Raw genomic sequence first — 25,353 nt, forward strand, 5'->3', positions numbered from 1 at the left:
GAAATATGGAAGCAGAACGGCTATTTGGATGTAATAACAGCAATAGGCAGGGCTATTCTTAGGGGGGAAATATTTTAATATATCATTGTCAGGAAGTGACAGAAACCAGTTATGTTCTCTAGTAACTCCCAGAATACTCTTTTTCCCAAGGCATGAAAGAAATACAAAGATCATATGTGTTTTCTGGCATCCAAGAATAGAACATAGGGGAATTTTACATCAACCTTTTTTCCTCATTCTCTATTCCCCTTCTTTTCAGGAGAGACTACAGATAAAACAATATAATAAATACAGAAATCCAAGCTTCCCATCTCAAACTGCTGATACAATTCAGAGGTTATGGAATTTTTGAAGTACCTACTAAATATAGCTCTCCCAGTTACTCTACTCCTTTGCATAAATTTTTCTATTCTAGAAGATTCACAGGGCTTCAATAAGAAAGCTGCAAATAAACAGTGATTGTCCTCTGACCAAAGAAACTTTAGATTATGTTTGTAAAACAAAACCCGCATTTATTTCAAAACAGTAGATCATAAAGCTTAGAACTCCCCACTTCAAACCTGAATGCCTTAGGCTGTGCATTCCCTGTGATGAGCCTTTATTGTTGAAGTCCCAGATTGCATAACTCCTATGCAGCATTTTAATTTTCCTTTAGTCCTTTCAAACAGCTTGGCAGGCAATTCTCCAAGAGAATGCAGATAAATGCAAAAGCAAATTAAGAATCTATCTGCAGTTCAGATTTTCTCTCAGTATTTGTTACATGAATATTAATGCACTTAATGGCATCCATTATTCCCACTAGAGTAACACAAGGTGGATTCACCATCAAAAGATCTCCAAAGGTAAGTTTTCATTAGAAAATAAAAATTGAGTTTTCCCATCTTCCATTACCAAAAGATGCATTTAGTAGGACTATTTATAGAACCATTTGAATATTCTCATAAGCATTTCAAATACTCAAGGACTAAGGAAGACTTCACTGACTTACTTGTCTGTGGGCATCTCTGAGGTAAGTATCATAACCTGTACCCTCCACATGGTATGATGACTTAGCTTCATCAGGTACAAGACAGAGAAAACTAAAGAGAAAAAAAGTACATTAATGAATATCTATAATCCACAGAGCACCAGATCAATACTTTCTCATCATCGGTAACAGTGTACACAATACTGAATTGTCTGGCCAATTAATCCACAGATTCTACCATAACTTTATGCGAAGAACAGAGAATACAAAATCTATTTAAGCACACCTATTCTAACTACTGTTTGTAATAAGAAGATACATACTTCAGAACTTTTGTATCTAACACTAGAGGTAAAAACCTCAGTGGAAGCATTTTCTGAGAATTAGCAGACAGAATGGAGACGAAAAGCAATATTCATAACCAGGCCAAGTATTTGCTAAAGGTCAGACTCCATCTTACTAGAGCATATGGAGAATTTACTGGGCAATAAATGAGCCAAAAGAGAAGGAGAATTACAGTTAACATTTTCCTTAACCTACTGCACAGGCAGTTTTATTTACCATAGTTTGTTGTGGTAAAAAATGAACATTTAAGAACATATAGGCATATTTGCATATAAATGTCCCAGTTACAAATATCATTGCCTTTGCCAGGTATGTAGTGCAAATACTGTATGTCCTTATTACTCCACCAATATCTGACCTAAAAAGCATCAGGAAATTCTGAATCTTATTAGAGAGGAACTGTCTTTAAAAAATAAGTATAAAAACCTAAAATTTCTGGACAGCAAAATAAAACTCAGTCTTTGGACCCTGTTTCCAAATTTCAGCTTTCTCCACACCCCGAGAACTGCTGGAGGCTCCTGCAAGATCTATATGCAGAAACATGTAGCAGCTGACTTTGTATGGAGTTCATCTTATCTGAAAAAATACAAATTTGCAAAACACTGCAAATCCTGAAAACATTTCTATTCACTGATGGAGATTACACGAGGTGAATTTAGGAGAGTGTTCTTTGCACCTTTGCTCCAAACCACGCTCACCTTAAACTATATATAGCAGTACTGGGGGAAAGAGGGCAAGAACCGACTATGCCATTCTATGCTGACTGTCCACAGGCTGTTTGCTTCCTTTGGCTAACAAACACCTTTGATTATTTCTGGATAAGTAGATAGGCCAGCACTGAAATACCAGTGCTGCTTTGCTACTGTGTATTAACAGAGCAAACAGCATTTGTCCTAATATTAGTTGCTAAGAGAATTACCATCGCTAAGTTGCTTAGAGCAGAGCCTGTCCTCTTTGTGATATCCAATTTGCAGTACATCTAACATGCACAAAGGTATGTTACAGGTGACAGAGAAGTCCCTTGATTTTCAGGGAACAGAAGGTTATCTCTAGCGTGGCAATTATTTACTCTTATATATGCGCTTAAGGAACTTCAGGAAGTTTGAGGTTTTTTTTCCCCTAAAACGTTTATGGCAAGACTCCCCAAACCTTCTCCAGGAAGGTCAAGTCCTTTAACAGCAGTTTAAGTACAGCAAATATTTTTGAGAAAAGAAAGTTTTATAATCAATAAGGCTCTCATCATGAATTCTGAGTATTCAACTAGAGTATTAGCTGTAAAGTTCTTCTATTTTTCTCATTTATGTTGAATTATTTTTACTTATTGTAAGCTCTAATCTTTCAGGAGTAGCTTTCTGATAAAATGCCACATAATTTCCTTCTGTGGAGTCATTTGACCAGCTGGCACAGAATAATATCCCTTACAGCGTACACTTGATTTGCACAGTATGTGCAGACACCCACACATTCAGAGATTTCTTTAAGTGTTTGTTTCAACTTACCTATTTACAATTTTATGAACTTCAGTCTTCCCATCATTTTTTGGATGTTCTGGACTGACAGGTGGAGAAGCACTGAGCCACTCTTGAGTTGACAACGTGTTATCTGGAGACAGATCAGTAAATAACGGATCTTCCTCTAGGTCTCTGTGAGATTATATTAGACAAAAACATAATCATTCACAGAATGTTATGGAAGGCAGGAAAATCTCTGGGTCAAAAGGCATGCTTTCTCTTTTTCTTCTCTGAACAACTAGGATGTTTTCCAGAACACTACCATATGCACATCTTTTTACCTAATTAATATGCAGAAATAACAACTTTTACAAATACTCAACAAACTTTGTTTTGAAGAAAAATCATAACTTCTTGATCTGAACAACAGAGTAGACATTTTTGACTTGTACAAAATCACTGCATTAAATCACTTAAACTCTTTAGCCACATTTTTTACACGAGAGAGAGTTACACTCCAGGAAATCATTAGATTATTTTAGATGACTCAGAAATATCTAAATTAAGATGCCTAAAATAGCTGGTGTGACTAGTCCTTACCCCTCCATCAGTAAAAAAAGGAGTTACAAGAGTTACGTAGGGTATTTAAAAGGATTTTATGCAAAGTGTCCCAGAAAAGTTCTTCCATCAAAAAATGATTCAAAAACATAAATGTAAGCAAGACACCTAAGTGAATGACTTCAAGAATAATCTCATTGAAAACAATACAAATATGCATAGACTTAAGCTAGGTAGATACGTAAGTAAATTGATATATGACAACCTTTGAGTGCCTATTGTTCTAGAAAGAGGCTTTTGATAATTTTAGCTTTTCTATTACTGCTCTAAAAATTTTCATAAGTTGCTGATACAATAATTTCTGCATCACTTTATGGATACGGATTAATACATAGAGCACTCAAATTGCTATCTATGCTCACTTACTGAAAAAAAAAAACCCCTGTTTTGTTCTAAAAATAAGGATCCACGTTAGCTGTTGTGAAAACTTCCCTTAAAAAAGAAACTTACACTGCTCCTGCAATTTGTCCATTCTCTACCACATCTTTATCTTCTTGACAGAGAGGCTTGTATTCCATATAGTTTCTTTCTTCTAAATTTCTCAGAACCAAGTTATAAAGAATGTGCTCATTGGGTTTTTGCAGAAGGTGCTCAAACATTCGTAAAGTCATTATGCTGATCTGCAACATAAAAAGTAAAAATTCAATAAACCGATGCACTGCTGCCGCCGTATGTTTTTTGCCTTATATCTGGTTTGTACATCCTAGAACACTGTAATTACTTATTTACATTATGGAAGGAAGCAAAAATCCTAAGAAAAATTAGGAAACTGTTATGCTGAATGTGGTATAATCCATGCTGAATGGATGAAGAGTTCACACACATTTGAAAATCAATATGTGGATGTATTTTTTTCCTGTAAAACAAAAATTGTTCTAAAATCTGCCAAAATAACAATACAAAGAACATCCAGAGAACTTACAACTTAGCTTTCCATATTACAATTAGATCCATGCTGGAAGATGGTCATCGTTGTGCAAGTGAGACACAGAACAGGACTTAAAGTTAGTAATAAATACCCACAATAAAACAAAGTAATACTGGGATATTGTGACTAGAACTACAAGCTAAGATTTTTACATGGAGATATTATGTATGCTTTTAAAAGGTGACTGACTTTAAGCAATAGAGACAGTTTTTAAAGACAGTTTTAGAGTGCTTAGCTTTGCAAAGATCAACTAATTTATACAGATAACTGATTTTGACAGGGTGAGCAGGTAAGCATACTGAAAAAATTGATATGTGAAGGCATAGATCTGCATTTCAGGCAAGCTTCTTTTTTATTTGAAAAAGTAGAGGGTGGAGGTTGTTTGTTTCATGGAAAAAGTGAAACAAGCAGCTCCTGAGGAGGGATTTTACTGAAGTCAATTATTTTAACAACGTTTACTGTGTGTAAAGTGCTTAAAGTTATTATAACATCTTTTAATTGGCATTGTGTAGGTCAGGCATCTCTGACCACAGTTACTTTATATAAAAAACATAAACAAAAAGTTTTTAACTATACCTTATGTGATAACATGACAGAATTGACACAACATGGAAAATGACAGCGATACAACATATAACAAAGCATGAGTTAAAATGCAATTACAGAAACTGATTTTGCCCTATCTTAGAGATGAGCAAGTCCAACTAGATATGCATAGCGGGCAAGCAAATTTAGCAAAGAATCTTTATTAATGGGAACAATGTGCTAGCTGGGGAAAACAGCTTGACTTTCATTTTCTAAAGGGAATTTGTAGGGCTGGCAGTCAGAAGTCTTTTCCTTGGCAAAAAAAGTTAGCTGACACAAATATGAAAAGACTTCACAATGGCGTTTTTACAGACTTTATGCAAGACAGAACTGGCCAGCAGACATTATTATATCATTACCACTTCTCACCTCATCAGAAATATGATCACAGTGTTCGATTAACCTGTGTCGCAATGGATGTCTGTTGATGTCTGTCAAAGTTTCTGGCTCTCTGTGTTCTCCAAGTATAAAATAAACTGTTTCCTGCAGCAGGACATCTGAAGTCACTTGACGCACAATGCGATGCAACAGTGCAGTTGATGTGAGGATTCCAATCTCTGAACTGACCAAAAAATTTCATGTCAGATATGTAGTGGATTTCAGCTGAAAAAAAATCAGCTTGATTCAGATTCTGTTCTGCTGGGTCCTGTAGGATGCTACTTACGTTTGCATCAGCTGGGGTTCCATCACATCAATGAAAAATCGTTCCCGCACAGCTTTTGCCATAGCAACAGCAGCAGTCTGAAACAAAAGTACAAAATGGTATGTCTCAAACTCAAAAGCTAAGAAACAACTGGAACTACTTATTTGCTGAATATATTTGTATCATCTGTAAACATTACAAACCTTTTGTGCTTCTTTGATGAGTTGATCACAGTAGTCAAACCATGAAAGAAACGAAATCAATGCTCTTTTTCCTGGAAAAGCAGATGCATCTTCTTTGTGGCTATAGGAATCCAAACTAGAGAACACAGGGAAAAATACTTATTTAGTCTACAAGTAATTGAAGAATCCTGGACTTTACTCTTACTGAACTTAACAGAATAATTAATGATCTACTTGCAATGAATTGAACATTAAAATAGCTTTTCTGCTGGTCTCTACTAATCTGGCAGTGCTATTATTACACAGGTTTTCAGTGGCATGCTAAAGGATACATAGTATGTCCAGCAGAAGAACTCTGTTTGGTTAAGTATTTCTTGAGTCAGAAGGGAAAACTGATCACCTAGCCTGTTCTCCCAGGAAACACAGGCCACAGAAACTGAATCAATAACCCCTGTAGTCAGAGAACCATAAAATGAAGGCAATTGTTCTTCTCTACTCTGTAAGCAACCTCAATCAAGTCCACCAAAACCACAGTGTACACCTGAACTAGATTGTATCTTTCAGAAAGAAACATGTATCCCAAATTAAAGGCTCTACGGAATAAAAAATTCACCATTTTCTTTGGTGAAACAGTCCAATAATTATTTATGCCACTATTCAAAGTTGTGTTTTTTTCCCTTCTAACTTCAAACTCCAACCACCAGAAATCTTGGTAGTTATTGTGCATATACCTACTTTTTGTCTCAGTACTAACAGATCACAAGCAATTCATAATAATGAAGGCAGAGTGGGGAAGAGAATTGTTTTGAGGATCTAACATGCAAGCGGTTAGGATAACAGGCATGTACCTTTTGCTTCATGCTAATGAGTTATGCAGTAACTCTTTCCTTCTTCTTTTTTACTGCAAAAATTTTGCAACAACAGCCTGTTACCAGACACCCTTCCTGCCTCCTGCAGCAGCCTACAGTGTTCACGGTGTACAGTGAAAATTTTATGATGTTTCCTAAATCCTTAACATCTGAACAAGAAAATAATTTGTACCTGATACTACAGCTACACTGCTACAAATTGCTAACATAATGCAGTGGAAAAACCTGCCCCCTGAGGAATCTCTGCAAGGGACTGGCAGCCAAACCTGGCCCCATGTCAGAAATCGCACGTACATTGGACACCCGAAGTCGTACCACTATGCTGCAGCTGGGATCTCAGCTCTGCTCGTGAGACTTCAGCATGGGGGTGTGAATATTTTATACATCTTATCTACCTATAGAAAATTAGTTTCAGGCAGGGGTGTAAAGTCACCTTGGGTATTAAATACAAAAATAAAATTCTTACCCCCAGTTAATTGCCTCCACTGTTTCAATGTCTAAGGGATCCAGTGACTGAGGCAGGGCTTTGTAGAGGGTGGCCAGCCTGTCTGTCAACAGTTCACATAAACAAGTGCTTTGAGTCAGGCACTTGGCAGCTGCTGGTTCTGGCAAACTCACCAAAAGCATGAGGCCTTCACAGGCCTTCACTGCTATCCGGCCGTCCTGGCAGAAGGGCATGGAAGAATTAATCAGAGGGTGAATGAAGCTCACTTGAACTCAAGAATCAAACATCTCCCAAATAAAACCTCTCCATTCCCCCACAGTGAGTGAATGCATTTATTTTTGTTGCCTTTCCAGTGATTACAATTAATTTCTACTGAATTTGGATAGTACAAAATAAAGAATCTCACCTGAATCCATGTCAAATACTAAGAATGCAACTGCAATCTTCAGGTTGACAGAACTAGTGCTGTAGGTCAGCTTAAGACCAAGATATTAGACAATGTAAACTATCACTTAACAATAACAAGGTACCTAGCTAGATTCAGTTTTCTGCTCTCAACGCTGCTGTAGCAATTACAGGCTTACCCAACCTTCCTCTAAGTTTTCTGAAAGAATCTGAGTATGAATTCGAGGATGGAGCTGGGTTAGACATACAGCAGTTGTTTTTAAAAGAAATCAAACCCCTAGAGAGAGCCCAGTGCCTTTACAAAAAAAGTGGGTTTGGTTAAGTCAGTACAATTGAAAGTAGTTTTTAAAATATTCTCTTGTGGTATATTTAACCTAACGATTATCCTATGTATCTTGTCTGTGAAACATGTGGCATCCTATACAGAGTGCTGAAAAAACACCTACATTACAATCAACAAACTTAATATTAATTTTCTAGAATAATATTTTTACTTTAATCTGAATTGGCAAAGAAAATTGCCAATTTACAAAAGCTGCCTGCAAAACAAACCCCATTTTACTTTTTATAGCTAAAATATAGTGTGTACATACATGTATATTCACTCCTTCTGCTCACTTCACACAGCATCCAACCTATTTCATTTTATCACATTAAACAGAACAAAAAAACCAACTCACGGGACTTTTAGTGAGGTTTAGTAGAGAATTCACTAAATTATAGTCTTGATTTGGACAAACAGTGGAGGACTCGGGTGATGATGTGACATTTAGTTCATCCAGACTGAAAGAGAGATCATCCGTCTGTTGCGGGAGGTCATCTTCCTTCTCCATTTGCTCTGCTCCAGCAGCACTAGGTATTTCTTCAGGTTGAATGGGCTGTCCCGTGTCTGTTGTCAAAGAGTCTTGGCCTTTTAGCATGTCTTCTGTGATTACGCTTGCTGATCCTTTGGAAGCCATTGCTTTTAACTTACTCTGCAAATCATTTTATTGGAATTACGTGGTTGAAATTACTGTTCATCCTGAAGCAGAAATTTACTAAAAGCAAATTTTTTACATCAGCATTTGAAGTAGTTCTCTACAAGGCTGGATACAGTAACCATGCAGAATGTCATGGGTTGAGGGAGCATGGGAGTTTTTAAACCTAGAACATTTTTTAATCTGCTTAAATTTCTCTTAAGCCCTGTACCATTTTGCTTCAAGGCTGAGTATGCCATTTATGAAGAGATGGCATCTTTTTCTCTCCACCACTGAAGGCACACATTCACTTGATTTGCCCACTATTTGACAGAAGTTTTTCATTTACCTTATGAGTCCGCCTTTAGACCTTAGCACATACTATAAAACATCCCTTTTCAGGTCAAGGCCTGAAATTCATCTAATGTTTGAAACACTGTTTCCACTTGGAGTCATACAATTAAACTCTTTCTAAACTTCCTGAGATTTTATCTTCAACAGGAAAGGGGAAAAAACATCTTTTATGACAGCAGAGTACTCTCAAGTTGTGTTTCTCATGAAGAAAAAGTTGATTAGATTGAATGGACAGAAGATACTAGAAGTTAGCATTGGGCACTGGATACTATAACAGATCACAGAGAACCTTCTCGGAAGCTACAAAGCATCTCTACTTAGCCTGAAAGCAAGCAACCCATCTGTCTTCCCATAAATCTGTCCCCAGCACATAAAAAGACATTTAAATTTGTGCTCTGTGATACCAAGAAGAAACTCACAGCAAGGCAAGAATTCAGTGTTCTTCTGGCATACGCACAGGTGAATAATACTTTATTAGAACCATAAATTAGCCTTCAGCACAAGACATTTTTTCAAGTGAGTACGGTAGTGAGATTATAAATCCAAATGGTTTCCCTCCTCTATGATAACACCAAAATTATTACAAATATATCTCAAGCATTAATAATTTAAAACAGCAACCATGTGGGGTTAATGGCGTTTAGTACATACAAACCAGCTGGGACTAACTACATGACAGTCTCAGGCAGCAAACTAGAGAACTCCTGTGAATGCTTGATGTGCATTCTTTGTTGAGAATTTGTACCGAATGTTGTGATACATTCATACAATCAGTTCCCCGGAGAGGCAACCCAGTGGTAGAAGCAGCACACTGCATGCTATAAAGTAAGTACGATTTTTGACTACAGTAGAAAAATTACTCCTTCAACATATGGGGTTTTTTGACAGTGTGAAATGCATAAGGCTGCAAAGCAACCAAAATGTGTCTATCTGAACCGTGTCTGTCTATCCCTAAATCTTCTGAAGTCCTCCGGTATCCTCCCATATATTTTATCAATGCACTGGAATATCTGAATCACAATGATGAGCCTGGCACATAAAGCAGAACTAAAGGCTGGAACTGCATTTCAGTCCTGGATTATACACTGTTGCTGGCACTACTCAAGTAGCAGGCAGGGTTGCCAAAGAGAAAAGCTATTTTTTTCAAAAATTAGATAATATTTTGTAAAATACCTATTTTATCTTACACTGGCCTATTACCTCATGTCTGGACTCTTCTGTCATTTGAAAGGACATAGTTTGTTTAGCTAAGGCATTGATGAGAAGACCTAACATATGTAAGTGTATAAATACCCCTAGAAATTTGTCCATAGCTCATTACTCTTATATTGGCAGGTGACACAAAGCAGTCTGTACACTGAACAACACATAGGCAGAGTTTTTGCCTGTATTTAAGCTTCCTATTGTCTAATCATGCAATTCTGCAGCTTAGCTGCTCACCTGCCTCCTGTAAAGGTGCAAAACAGGATCCTGAATGACCTAATAGAAAAGGTTACATAAAACAGATATTCAATGCTTTCTAGACAAAGTACTCCTCTATGTGAATTCAGCATCAACAGAGAGCAGACGATATAAAAATCCATTTTCATATCTTTGTGATATATAACTATCAGAGTTTCAAAATCTGTGGTGGATGATGTCATGTTTAAGTTCAGATAAATTAAAAAAAAAAATCTGTGAAAAAATCAAGTGATATCATAGCTAATGAGAATTTCTACTTAATTCATGGTGGGAAATATAAAGCTGGTAATTTGTAGTAATGAAAGTAGAAGTGAAGAGTGAAACTATTGTTCATCTTGTAAAATGAAGATACAACTTTTTAACAGACACTATATTAGAACTTGTTTAAGGTCTCAAAAGCAGAAATTGAAACACAGAGAATCAAGTGTCCCTTTGCATGGAACAATCAGCTGCAAGGAGTATCTCGCATAAGATGGGATGAGATGAGATGGGGCAACTAAGGAACAAACGAATAAGGAAAAACATGAGGTAACAGGTTTAGCACAAAATAATGACTGAGATAGAGGTGATCATAAGTCAAACATTCCTATGTATGTCCTTTCTCTCTACACAAGAACAAGGAAAACTCAGTTTAAAGAAAAGAATAAATTAAAGCCAAAATAAAATTAGTATACGGATTTTAAAGGTTTAAAAAAGTAGAATGCAGTTCTTCCAGTCCTTACTTCCACAACAAAAGTAACTTGCCCAAGAGATACAGTTATGCCATACAGCCTTATTGGTTAAGCAATACAGGTGAAACATTTTACTAAAATATAAACAGCATTCTGTCAACAAACTATTTGATATGAAATCATACAAAGGAAACCCTGGGTTTGTGTATAGTTTTTTATGTTCATAAAATACTGTAGAAACTGATCAGGAAAAGTCAAACAAGGAAGCAAAATTAACAGATACAGACTGCTTTGGAGAGATGTATCTGCATTTCAGCATGTATCTGTTGGAGATTTGAGAGATAAATGCCACACAGAATTCTGTAAATTTACCCTTTCATGCATTTGAAGGTCAGAAACAGCTATTGTCACAACAATAGCACCTCTAAGAGGCATAGATGTGAACAACCAGAATATTCTCTTCTAATAAAGGACAATTCTGCACTCCAAATACCTTATCTGGAAATAACTATCAGAAGTTGTGAAGACATATGCCTTAGGCTATGACATTTAGAATAATGTTGTGAAGGAAACAGGAGCTACAAGAAATGTTCTTCAGCTTGCCTGAACTCTATAGCCAGCATTTTGTGAAACTAGAGACTTCTTTGAAATTTCGAATCATCTGGTTTTCCACGTCTGATTTTTAATATTGTAATCTTGCTATTTTGGGGAAGAACACTAATGTCTGACAAAACACTTGTGGTTCTTATGATTTGGGTTCTCAGGTCTGATTTCAAGGGCATTATTTGAGTGTAAGAGTCATTCAGAGGGTTCTTTTCAAACCATACAACTTACATAAATGACATAAAAGTAATCCTGGTTTGGACTTCTACCATATTCTGTATGTAATACATCTAGTAGTTTGCTTCTGAGTGCTTCTAATGTTTAAACACTAACTTTTCAATCCTTACACCATTTCTACTGCTTGTACAACTTCAGTGGGTACAATGGCAATCAGGGTGGTATTCAATTCAGGTAAAAATAAACTCAAGATGGATTCTTTACTACTGACTTATAAGTGATATTCACATACTCAATGGAAAATAACGTATCTTTGCAGTTTAACAGCCTCTGCTGTTACAGATCTTGTTTGCGGAAAGCTTGTAAAACATTCCTAGAGGACACTATATCTACATCTTTTCACCTATGTATCACATGCTTAATAGATACTGTGTCACCACAGAAACATCAAAGTGGGAGCAGGAAGCATTTCTAAATGGACTTTTATAAATTAAACTTTTATATGCTCCTTCTAAATGGGAACAGAAACTCAGTCTAGAAATTCTTTCTCCTCCCACTCTGATTTCATCAATGCCACATGTTAAGTTCGAAGAGGGAGTAAAGATATTTGGCTTTCTTACAAACAGAAAATAATGTCATATTGTAGATTGTGAGCTGGCACTGCAGCTAGACCATATGTGCCACTACCAAATAAGGGCCCAATCCTGCAGAGCACTTAGCAACTTGCAAGGTTTCAATGCCCATGCAATCTGTCCCTTAGTCTTTACTGAGCTGAAGACAAAACAACTAAGAAATCCAAGGTCTCCCTCACACAGTGTTCTACATTACAATTCACATTCCTACTCTAAAGGCACCTTCACTACAAAGGATAAGGACCTTAGGCAGGTATATTTGTGAGCCCTGAATGAAATTCTAGTAAAAATAATCAGATGTATCAAGTCTCTGGAAGCAAAAAAAAAAACCCCAAAACTTCTAATATCATAAGAAAAAAATCACAGAGTGAATGAAAACTAAGCTATGAAGCACAATGTGATACCTCCAGTTCTCTATTAGATTTTGCCAGTGATACAGTAAATTAAATACACCTGGAAAATTTTGATTTGATGTACTCACCTCAAGGAAGAAGTTGACCAGGTATGGATCCTGTTTCAGCTTTGCACATACTATACAGAGAAACTGAATTTCTTCATTTTCTGTTGGTGTTGCCAAAACTTCACCACACAGCCTGATTAATTTCTGTCATGTAAAGAAAAGTGAATAATTAAGGCAGGGAGTAAGTTAGAGCTTTTTCTAGGAATGATGGACTGAATTCTTTTTCTATATACATACTACTGACTTGAACATTTGCTCTAGATTTAGATCGCTATGAACAAGATTTCTTTATTACTTATGACTTGCATTGCAGTGGCAGTTCATGGCTCTAATCATCAATACATTAAAACTGATATTGCACTCGAGCAGTTTCTTTAACTCACTCAACAATGGAAGAATTAAAGATACCATTAGCTACAGCAGAATAAGAGAAACTTGTCATACAAAAACATAGTTCACTTAAAATTTGAAGAGTACCTGCACTGGCCTATGCACATTTATGTGGGGAAGAAGAGGTTGCCGTATTCTTCCAAGAAGTTTTGTATAAAAAGCCAAAACTTGCTGTTTCATTCCTGGAGGACACTGAAACAAAAACAGATGAACAATAACAAAAATGTAACAAATGCGGAGAGAAACATAGATGCAAATTTGTCACTCAAAATGGCTAATTAAACAGCAATAATTTATCCAGAAGTATTTTTTAAAAAATCATCATCTGTTAACACATTACTTTTATCGATATTAACAAAGATCAACAAAAAATGTTGCATCTCATTAATGTTTTCTTTTTCAAACTATTCATACTTTCAGTTAATTGCTCTAGTGAAGACTTCTACCAATCTTTCCAGGAAATATTCCCTATCAATACAGTGATAAGGGGAAATTAACTCTGAATTAATTGGCTACAGGTCAGCTGTCTTTTACGGTACTGTGCCACAAAACCCAGCAATTCGGTGAGTCGGTACATACAAATATATGCTGATGAACTATAAACATCTTAATGTCTACAAAAGGTTTTTTAAATTCATGAGCAATTGACCTTAGACAGATAAACTGTTTATAAATGCACAGATGTTCCAGGACAAGAGAAAGCCGTTGTTTTCCCTGAGATTCAGCAGAATATAAATCACAAATATCTGTGGCACATCCAGACCCATGTTCTACTGTCCCTCATGCACCATGTCACATGAAAGTACTTTCCTATCTCCATGAGATCTGATGGCTCGTGGTCCTTTATGTACCTTTGTTTCTAGCTAAATCCCCCCTGACTCTAACATGGTCTACCATGTTAATAAATGCTGTTATTCCATAGGTTAGTTTTAACCCACATCATTTCCCTCATCTTGTTCACCGCACAGGTGAATGGAGCATGGGTGGCAACAGCCAGGAATGACAACTGCCTAAGCTGGTTCTCCTTCCAAGGTAATTATCCCTAGATTATTAATCCCTAATTGTCAATGAGCTGTCAAGCAATCTGTTGAAAAGAATGACAAAATGTGTACCATCAGGGTGCATCTACAATAATGTAGTAAGTCTAACTGATTGCTGTGAAGGACTATTATTCTTTTTGCAACAGATCTTTGCAACATCTTGCAAGCACTGCACTGTGTGTTTGCTTCAGATGTATCAACTCACAAGTGGCAAAGTATAAAGACAGGCTGTACAAGAATTGCCTGTACAGGCATATTTGCATGAGTGCAAAATGACTTCTCTCAACTCTTAGAAACATGCTACTAATTACCCGCTTCACATATGGCTCCATTTCATCTTGGTTTCTTGACAAAGTTTATAGATTACTGAACGAGTTGTATTTCTGAGCAAGTATTTTCAATACATCAGGTATCTTAGCCTGATCGTAGGACAGCTGGTATAGTAACCAGAATTGTAGAGCTCTGGTCCTTCCAGAGCAAGGAACATCCCAGTCTCTGACAGCTAGTACCCTACATTGTCTACATATGTAAAATTGAGCAGATTAAAAACTCACGACAACATGTAAAAGGCTGACTGAGAATGAAACCATGGAGAGCTGCATTTATCCTTGGAACAGCACACACCATGCTTTCCTAACTGCATCTGTACCATGATACAAAAAGTTCTAGCACAAGGGCTGCCAAGTTAGTTCACCCTGTGATCCATCCAACCCCATACATTTCACCTCAAAAGTCTGCCAAGAAAGACATCAACAAGAACGCACCAAGACCATGAAGCTAATTTCACTTGTGCCACAAACCAGACATGAGAAGAACCAGACAACATTGCCAAGGGCTGCACTCATACCAAAGACTCAGATGTGAAAGCTCTCTGGGGATCAGCTTAAATTAATGCTTTCTGACATGGAAGTCTTTCTGAGCAATAACTCATCACATTCAGAAAAATCAAACAAAATCTGTATTTAATACACCACATTTCACCCAAGAATCTCCCAACACTTAAGAAAGGAGAGAGAGGGATAATACTGTCTTGTAGAAGCCAGAAAAATGCTAGACTGAACAAAAATGTTTCTCCTACTTCTAGCTTCACAGTCAATATTATCAGAGTGGTAAGTAACAAATCTCAGTGTTCTACCTAGTCAGCATCTCACTGGTTGTCTCACTTTGATCACGTTTGTAAAAAGACTTATTTTTAACATAAGCTAACAGCTATTTGCTAGAGTTCAGTGTCCCACACTACCATCTACTGTAGAACTTTAGTCCCTATTACAATTAGGAGCTCACACAAAAGATAATCTGCTCTGCTGAGAAGTACATACATCAGCTTTTCCTAGTGTGTAGAGTGTCTCCAAAATCTTGTGATGTAGCAAATATTCCATACATGGTCCTGTTTCGCCTGATTCCCTCTCATTTTCTTCTTGAACTAGAATATCCAACATCTGTTCCAGGTGAGATGGAATGTTGGTATCAGTCACAGGAGCTTTGTCATCTAAATAGAAGAGATGTGCAATTAAGAATTATTAAAATATTGTCCTCACTTTTCTTAAGTTCAGTTACAAGTTTAAGATTTAAAAACATGACCACTCATTTAAAGAATCTTATATATAGTATATAATTCTTTTAACATCTTAAATTGAATTTTCAGAATTGTATCTGGAAAGGTAAACTGGAATATGCATTAAGCAGATATCTAATCTTGCAATGGGAAAAAGGTGAAATGCCAAATTTCAAAACATGCATTAATTACACAGTCAAAAAGGAAAACTTTTACAGCCAGAAACCAAGCTTAGAGAGAAAGGTTCAACTCTCAATCTTCCGGTTAGTATCCACCCTGTCTTAATTAACTTCCTCTGACTCTTCACATAGTATTCTGAAATCTACAAACAGCCTCTAAGATCAGCTTAATTTGCAGCTGATCAGTTCCTTTACAAACTAGATAACTAAATAAATGTTTTTTCTGATGGTAACAACAAAGAAAACCCAAACTCTATGCTGTTTATTCTTCAAAAGTTTTTAGATTTGTCTTTTATACTTTCTGCATTAAGATAGCATTCTGTCAAACTTTATGAAGGAAAGGGTAAGACTGATTTCATTATACTAAAGTCATGAAACGGTTGTGGATTTATGGCACTGGCAGTGGGAGTTGGCATTAACATGTTGTAGAGCACGTCCACAAGTGGAGATTTTCCTTTTTATGTTTTTCAGCTAAATGCTACTTGAACAAATATCCCACTAGGGAAATAGTTACTACTTCTTATGCAATAATCTAAAAATAACTGTCACTTGCATGCAAATGGCAACAAGATCACAAAGGAAAACTGCCGTATCAAAGTGATTTCGGTCTCTACCACAACCTCCAGTTAGCCTAGAGTGTTTTGCTTGAGTTTCCTAGGCATAGTTCTGCTCTACTGCAGAGGACAGAAATATATCCACTGAGTGGAAACTTGTTTTTCACAAGACTTTCTGAAAGTCTGGGAGAGAGGTCAGCTTTTATTCTGCACCACATAAGCGCAGGTATCAGTTTTCCCCTACCACCCTGTCACTTCTACCTTAGGAAACATCACATAGCGTTCCAAAAGATGGGTATTTAGAACCAAGGGTCGAGTTTCGGCTTGTAAGAGTAAATATTGATATAAACAAGATCACCAGTTCCAGAAACAAACACAGATTCAATAGCTACTCTAGCAGAAATGCAGAACTAATAAGCTTGAGGATAACACGGTAACATTCACTTTTAAAACTTAATAGTTTAATAACCAGGACCAAAAATTAAAAATATAAATGTTGCATAACTGTTGTAGGAAACCAGGGAAAAGTTTAAGAAAAAGCATCTACAGCCATATTTCATGAGAATACCAATTTTTTAGAAAAGCAGAATAAGGTCTGGATAAGTTTTAACAAAATGTGTTCCAAATCTGCTCACAAATTCATTTTTCAGAGCTATGTTATCAAAATTCCTTTCATGGAGATAAGACACTAAAGAAAAAATACCTAATACTGAGCACATAGAATTCAGATATGTCTGGTAAAATCTATGACCACAAAATTACTTTTGTTCAAATCTTGGGAAGAAAAAGAAAATCCCTGATGCAAAACAATAAAAAGGTTAACAGCAGGGACTACACTTCTGTAGTTGTCTGTTTATATTAAACAGAGTATGTGCAGACAGAAATTGGGTCAGACGTGAAAAGGTACAATTCTCTACATGGTACTCAGGAAAGAAGACCTTCCCTTGATTTTTTTTCATGCCTACTTTTTAAGGGATGAATGGAGGTACATGATATTTTTAATTATTATTATTGTTGGTATTTTGATAAAAGACATGACTCATTTTAGTATTTCTTAATCCTTACTTTTTAATAACACCGAAATTGGGAATTCTAGTTTTCACAATAAAGAGACAAAACCAGAATGTTTTCTTATTTTACCTGACGTCTCTATGTAGTAATGGGTGATTGCTTTCCAGTGGTAAACAAAATCTTCTTGTAATGGAAGGGAAGGTGCGAGCTATGGGGAAAAAAAACCACAACAAACAAAAATCAATTAGGAATGAAATAAACATATTTCCTCAGAGATTAAGCTGAATTTTAGCTTACACTTGGAAGTAAACTGCTGCAGACTAGTGCTACAATTCTTACTCTGTGCTCTTTTACCTTTAACAAGGACTACATATGTTATTCATGGCATAAGCCCAATGTCATACTGCCTAGCTTGTGAACATCAGTAATAATCTCTGTCATGTCTCGATGACCAGACAATCTAGTTGAAGCAACAAAAGCAATTGCTCATACAGCAAAGCAACACTAGAAACGTAGGTTTGAACTGTTTAGATCTCAGAGTTTTGTCCCGTAGGAAAAAACCGTGTTCTTTTACATCTGCTCTTGATGCCATCTTCCCTTTCTGTACGCTCTGTTCTCCTCCCTCCCTCTGCTCCCTTAAAAATACCGATTAGCTGCTTCATACAGTTTTTGCCATGCCTTTTTTTCCTGTTAACCACAACTTTTAAAAGATCTTTGTTTCTTTTTTTTTGCACATCAGGCCCATCCCCAGAGCTTGACAGGTTCTTTTTTTTTAACAAATATATTTCTTATTTAATTTCTGAAAGAAAAGGAAGTTTCTTCTTTTCTGGAGGAATTTGGGATGGCCAGTTGGGCGTGACTAGCATCCAGGAATAATATGCTGCAAGAATGAAACGCAGCCTCCCACCCAGTCAACATCAGTACTGCTCCTTCCTCACTGAGCTTGAGAACTGGGTGCCCAGCCCCTGCAGCCCATTACACCACAGGCACAAACAACTGCTACACCACCAGCAGCATGTGAAAAAAAGAAGGACTACGATCATTTTACCACTCTGCTCTCCAAAGTGAGATTTGAGGCAAACACTGAATTTGTGAGCACAATATAAAATGTTCAGTGCTGGTAAAATCAGGAATCCTATAGGGAAAACCGCCACCAGTCAACATATCATATGAGGGTCTGTTGTTCCTGAGGCATAATCCTACTTGCTTGGGGCCTTTTTTTGACAATCAAGTCCTCAAGTCATTCTTTTATGAGCAATCCTGAAATAAAGGATTATCACTTGACATGATGGTAGCAATGACACCTGTGGGCAAACAAAAAGAATTCCATGTATAAGCTGGTGTGTCCGTTTTGGAAGGATAAGGAGTTGAACCTTCCTGACAAGCTATAGAGTCCAGTCCTTCACAGAATCACAGCGTGGCTGAGGTTGGAAGGGACCTCTGGAGGTCATCTGGTCCAACCCCCCTGCTCAAGCACGGCCACTTAGAGCCGGTTGCCCGGGACCATGTCCAGGCGGCTTTTGAGTATCTCAAAGGATGGAAATTCCACAACCTCTCCGGGAACCTGTGCCAGGTCTCAGTCACCCTCCCAGTGAACGTTTTCGCCCCAGAAGCTACAGATACCACACTTGAGATTAATAACTCTGAATTGCTCTAGTGTCTCCTCATAGGGCCTAAAAAGTGCTGAGTTGCCTCAGTTCTTGGAAAAACAGAAGCACAGGGCTCAGACATGTATACTCTTCACTGGGTAGTGTTGGTCTCTTTGAAAAAGCCTTGGAAGTTTTCCACATCAGTCTTTTCCTTTAATTTAATGACAGTTAAATTTATCTCAGTAAAGACGTAAAGCCCAGTATATGAACAGCATGCCCTGCCATGATAAGAAAGTGGAATGCTAATTGTTAATGACCCTTTGCACACAGGACTTTGAAATGCAAGACTTTAAAAAAGTAGTGGTGCTTGGCAACTATCTACGCCTGCATCCTGTGTGGAAATGTGCCCTCACAAATGGCAACTAGGAAATCAAACTGACATTGCTTATCCATTCCCTGGCAGTCTGTGGACTCATTAAGTCTTCCATACTTCCATGGCTGGGCACTGAGAGTAGCACTTTAGCACACCAGCTACCACAGAATAAATATCAGGACACCGCACACTGGACAAAACTAGTTTATTTTACTATGAAGTTTACTAGTGTATTCAAATTCAGAAGAATAACTGAACAAACTGAAGACTGAGCACACGATATTTCGTATCATGCTTCGTATGTCACACTTGCTGCTGTAGATGTGTATTTCAAGCAATGTAATGATCATTTTGCATCTTTCTGTAATAGAACTATACCAAAAACTCAACTCTGGCTGATGAATGGCACAGAGACCACTTTTGAGGAACACCTAGCCTTTCAGACCACTCTATTTCCAAAGTAACACATGATAGATAACATTAAAGATTTATCCTTGACTGATGTGATTTTCCTCTCCACGTCTTCTAGTTTCATCTGTCTCGAGATGAATTTAGTGCCCCTGAGCAGTGCCAGGAAAAGGATTTCACTTCTCAGCACTGCCAATAATTTATCCGCTGCGGGAGAGAACTGTGGATACATACATTCTCCTTCCCAACAAACGCCTCCAGGGACTCCTCTCAGAGGTGAAAAGGTAATTCAGGGACAGGTCCTGCCCTTTTAAATTAAAATACTCAGTGATTTCACAGAGTCTTCTCTGATCAAGGACTGCAAGACAGAGATACCAAACAGAGATACCATTAGCATATGTATGCACCTATGCATGTGTGTACATGCACGCCTATTGGGAACATATGATCAACCTTGCCACCAAATGGACCTGGCTGTGGCAGCTTCGCCTGCAACTCCTAACAATATAGAAAAATCGAATTTCTTTACTTGTTCAGTTAAAATATCTGCAGCCCCAAATACTCCCACCCCCAAATTCCTCTTCCCACTGCAGATGGACCTAGTATAAATATGCTTTTTACAGCACAGCTATTCCAGGGAATATTTAACAGAGATGTAACTCCAGCAATGCTATGAATTGTTCTGAGAGAAGTGTTTTACTGACAAAAAATGAAAAAAAAAACCCCAACCCTCTTAACTTAGTTATTCAGACACAAAATCGAGGTAAAGACCAAGACTAAGATACCAGCTTATATACAAACAAAGCCCAGCACTGGAAAGCATTAGAAAAATGTGAGCTCCCAAACACGTGGTTGACATCCTTTAACCCTACTAGGACAGGTAATTCTATGGTGAAGTTGTAGTTTCTATTTTAGGATGAATTATTAACTACCAGCTGAGATGAAATATATGTTACAGTTGCCAATCTGAATAATCACTCTCTTGTAAAAGTACACATACTTGTATAAAGATTCTGGAGCAAAACAAAATTCATTGTGAAGGCCATTAATTCCTGCTATTTGTCTAATTTGAAGGAATTACTTTAAAAGTGCAGTTATTTCTCACAGTTATATTAATTAATTTTGATGTAATTACATATGTTCTTACCAATTTTGAGCTATCGATTCCTAATCTGAAAGTGAAGTTCTCCTCCTTTGGGGAAAGAAACCCAACATCTTAAAGATTGCAGTGTAGGTGTTGGTATATCAAATAGCCAAAACTCACTGAACACTACTAAAAAGCAGCGCATTTGAGCAGACATTGATCAGCTCTTCCATCTGGTCCCTAGCTCCAGCAGTCAAGCTTCCTGGGAGCCAGCGAGTAAGTGTTCTCATTTATGAGCTAAACTTAACACATGCTGCCTTATCATTCTGGTGACAATACGTTACTAATGATTGAACCCCACTCCTTCCAGGAAAAGTGCTGTTCTCAGGAGATCTTTGACCAGAACTATAGTCTGCTCGTTATAAAATCTGTCCAAAATACAATTCCACCTAGTTTTCAAAAGTATATAGAATTTGTGTTTAGGCAGGAAAAAAAAAAAACGTCAAGAGAAAAGAAAGCTATAAATATTCAGTATTTAACAGCAGTTCCTTGGTGCATGTAAAAATCAATTGTAATATTTTTCATGGATGCTTTTCAGAAGTGCAATTGAATACTGAACAGAATGGAAACAGCGGAAGATGGTGATACCCCTCAATATCTTTTGGACAAGTTCACAAAGTAAAGAAAACACTGTATAAAAGAATAACAGGTACTGTCTGGTCAGATGTCAGAGTGAAAAAGAAAGCAGAAACTGGGTCAAAGAGAAACAAAAGGGAAGTGCATGCACACTCCCCTGACTGAAACAAGGAAAACTACAGCAGTCACTCGATGTTTTTCTTCGATCTTACTACTTTACTAGTGTGACTGTTTGCCCTGAGGGAAAATCTGAAAAAGGACTAATACTTGAAGGTTTACTTTATTTCTTCAGTTGATGAATGCAGAGTTTATAATGGTCACTACTTTCCCATATAAAATTAAGACTGCACATGCTTGCAAGCCATGCACTAAATTTTGTCATCATAATTTGTTAATAGCAGCACAACATTAAAACATTCAGTAATGTGAGGTCATTACATCAAATAAAGTGGATTCAAGAAGAATAAATCTTGTTCTGAGCAGTTATGCAGTTAACGATTTTGGAGCAGTACCTGTAGCAAGTGACTCAGTTTCTTTCAAAGCTCAGTTTTGCCTCAAAACATGAACAAAAAAGAAGCTACTTAAAAGCATATTAAGGTACCAGTGCAAGAGATACAGTGGAATAATAGGTTGGCAGAGAGGGGTGCCAAAAATGTGCAGCAGACACCAAAATCTAAATTCACTCCCAGATACCAAGAGAGTGATACAAATAATCTTGTTTCACAGCAAATTGCAAAATTCAAAACAACCAAAATCATATTTTTCCTTCTCAAGGTACACAGCTCAAAAACATCCTTTTAAGTTGACTATTAAGATGAAACATCTCCCGAAAGCCCAAATCAAACACAACCGAAAGTCCTTTGAACACTGAGTGACCACTTTACAGACAAGCTATTTTGTCTAGGGAAACATGAGTGAAGAGCACAAGATAAGAGAAAAAAAAAGTCTAACTTGCTGCTTTGTTATTGTACACTACGTTTTGTATGTTGCTGGGAATGTAGCACTCCTGGAATACATTTGGGATAAAAGTATATCAGAAATGCATAGCAAAGAGAAAACATCTTGGGGACAAGCCATATATAAACTGTCACAGATTCATTAACATTAACCCCATAAAGCAACAACATTTCTATTCTGCCCTGAAGTAAGGTAACAGAACAAAGACTACAGTCCCCTCCACCATTCTCACCAACCCACCCAACCCAATTTAAGAATGCTCTGTTACAATGATACCACAGTGGTGCTTGCTCATTTGGATGCTGCAGAGAAATCCAGAAAGGGCAAAAATATCTAAAATACTGGCAGGATTGACATATGATAAGAGGTGGCAAAAATTAGGATTCAGTTATAATGAAAATCAGGAATATGATTTCACATACTTGGACAATTTAGGCAGAAAGGACAAAGTTTTGAGTTATTCAAGGTATGAAAAAGTCTTAATAAAAAGCAACTGGTCCCTTACGTTTGCCTCATCACAGTCCTGTCATGAAGGCAGAGTGGTACACTCACAACAAGTGAAAGACAAATACTCCTATGTGTATTAGACTGTCATAGTTCAGAGAGATGGCATATTGAGGGTAAGATAACAACGATTATCTAGTAATATAGGAACTCTTACTATTTAAGTGCATCTCTCTGAAGTCTGCAGGCCTGCGGGCCCTGAGGCAGGACAGGAGCATTATATAAGTGATGTGCCGGAGAAACAACAAGGGAGAAGGGCTACTCAAACAATTCTAATTTAAAATAGTCCCACCAATGAAAGTTAAGCGTAGGCACTTCAAGTGTATTTAAGTGTCCAGCTCAGCTGAAAACTGTTCAGCTGCAACTGAATTCCTCTGCGAGGTAGGCACCCAAAACCTTTGAGAATTTATATCTTAGTTACCAGTTCTGTTGCTGATATTCAGGGCTGAAACAGAGTCTACTTGAGTCTGCACAAGCTATACTTGCTTTGCAGCAATAACAGCAAGTAAAAATGATGCTCTGAATTCTCTAGGTTCTGAAAACAGCAGGCAGCATCAAGGTGGATTTATCTAATATTTAGAATTTACACCAGTTTTCATTTTCAGAGTAGCAAAGCTAAGTAGCCCACACGCTTTTGTTAAAGAGAGAACGAAACAACAATTTAAAGTCACATACAGCCCCAAAACTGGTTAAAAGTTTCTATTTCTCAGTTCTGTCTTTGAATCAGCGGGTCAAATTTCCTAGATAAAGAAACATTCTTAACATCCTCTTGCTTTTGTGATTCCATGTTTCATTCGTAGCATGTGGTGCTCAGTATTTGTCACAACCCTGTAAATGCAATTTAGTGCAGTATTTATTATCAGGAGATCCATCACAGTGGTGTTAGCAGGATGAGGCAATTCTAAAAGGGACACCAGAGCTCAGCAAGGACATATGGCATGTTGTTTGACAGCAGTCACTTGCAAAATGATGTTATCAATCTGTTTCCGGTTTTGGTTTTTTTTTTAATTTAAAAAAAGATCGTCTAGTCTCTACTATCTCTACTTTTCTCCTTTTCCATTCAACTCACTCATTTTTCCTAGTTTTTTATGGATCTCAAATAAATGCAGTTCTTTTTGTTTATTTTTTGTACATATCAATAATGAAAACGTTCTTCTAGGCATAACTTTTATGAGGCATCTTGAATCGGTAGGCCTGAAGGAATAACTTCTCCTCCACTCCTGCATCTCTCGGTCATCCACTCTTATTCAAACTGTGGCACAGCTCACCATAACAAGATTTCTTTAGTCAGGCAGCCACTAATTTCTGTTTCTCCTCCAATGAAAGCACTGTCTATTGAAGGCATTCATATGTGGTCATAGAGAGTTTTCAAGTAAGTCGTTTCATTATTATTTAAAAGATTTCTTTCCAATTGCCACTCTACCACTAAAAAAGCAAACCGGGAAGCTGCAATTAATTAATACATGCTTAACTTTAAAACCTGAATAGTCCTGCTAAAGACTGCAGAACTACAGGCACACATAAAGTCAAGCATATGCTTAAGTATCTGCAGCATCGAGGCGTACATTAATGCACAAAGGGTGCCCCTCACATGAGGTAGGATTTGGCGTGCGGGCTCTTTTTTCAACCATTAGGATTTGGCGTGCGGGCTCTTTTTTCAACCATTTGAACCATTTTCCTTCAACGCTTTCTGCCTTCACTTCCAGCAGTATTTCACTGCCAGTTTTTAGCACCTAACCAAAGATGCACTCAGTCTCGTAGGTGTGTCGGCTTACTGAGAAAGGTGCTGAAAGCCAGAGACATTACTACCAGGATCCCACCTCACCAAAAAGCAAACAAAAATAAATCGTGTAGACAATAATCGAGTCCTGGTAAGCAGGCAGCTGAACGCGGCCTATAGAAATGGCAGCTTCAGAAATAGGCCCTGCTGCTTTCCTCTCCCCAGCGCGACGACGGGCACAGCTGTGTGAGGCTCCATGATGAAATCTAACTGAACACACACAACCCCGGGTCCTCTCGGCCTCCCTTTCCACCCTACCCAATTAAAAAAGAAACCAGGGATGCAAACGTCGGTTTGGAAGTGACAACATCACACAAAACCACCGGAGACGGCGACTGTTGTCTGCTGGCCACGACAAGAAGAAAATCCTGAGGGGTTTCCTGAATTCACCCCCTTCCTTGTTTGTTTCGCAGAAAGCAGCCGGCACGGCCGGGCCGGGTAAGGGCTGCCCGCACGCCCGGCGCGGGGCCCCGGGGCCTACCGGGAAGGCACGTTACCGGCGGTGACAGCCCGGAGGCTGCTGCCGCTGGCCGAGGGGGCT

At 37.7% G+C, this 25,353-nt stretch overlaps 1 protein-coding gene across 1 annotated transcript in view; it reads right to left on the reverse strand.

The window, feature by feature from the left end:
* The window catches only part of FAM160B1 (family with sequence similarity 160, member B1), a 25,368-nt gene extending 7,295 nt beyond the window's left edge, over positions 1–18,073 (reverse strand). The window contains exons 1-14 of the mRNA XM_009326044.1: positions 18,056–18,073; positions 17,611–17,689; positions 15,502–15,671; positions 13,230–13,334; positions 12,774–12,896; positions 10,189–10,227; positions 8,119–8,412; positions 7,055–7,251; positions 5,741–5,855; positions 5,559–5,635; positions 5,264–5,456; positions 3,832–4,001; positions 2,812–2,955; positions 989–1,079 (exon numbers count right to left, since the gene is read on the reverse strand). Coding sequence (XP_009324319.1) covers positions 989–1,079; positions 2,812–2,955; positions 3,832–4,001; positions 5,264–5,456; positions 5,559–5,635; positions 5,741–5,855; positions 7,055–7,251; positions 8,119–8,412; positions 10,189–10,227; positions 12,774–12,896; positions 13,230–13,334; positions 15,502–15,671; positions 17,611–17,689; positions 18,056–18,073 — 1,815 coding nt within the window. The remainder of the gene's footprint in view (positions 1–988; positions 1,080–2,811; positions 2,956–3,831; positions 4,002–5,263; positions 5,457–5,558; positions 5,636–5,740; positions 5,856–7,054; positions 7,252–8,118; positions 8,413–10,188; positions 10,228–12,773; positions 12,897–13,229; positions 13,335–15,501; positions 15,672–17,610; positions 17,690–18,055) is intronic.
* Between the last annotated feature and the right edge of the window lie 7,280 nt (positions 18,074–25,353).

Source organism: Pygoscelis adeliae, unplaced genomic scaffold (genome assembly GCF_000699105.1).
Source record: "Pygoscelis adeliae isolate BGI_AS28 unplaced genomic scaffold, ASM69910v1 Scaffold4, whole genome shotgun sequence".
Classification (NCBI taxonomy): Eukaryota; Metazoa; Chordata; class Aves; order Sphenisciformes; family Spheniscidae; genus Pygoscelis; species Pygoscelis adeliae.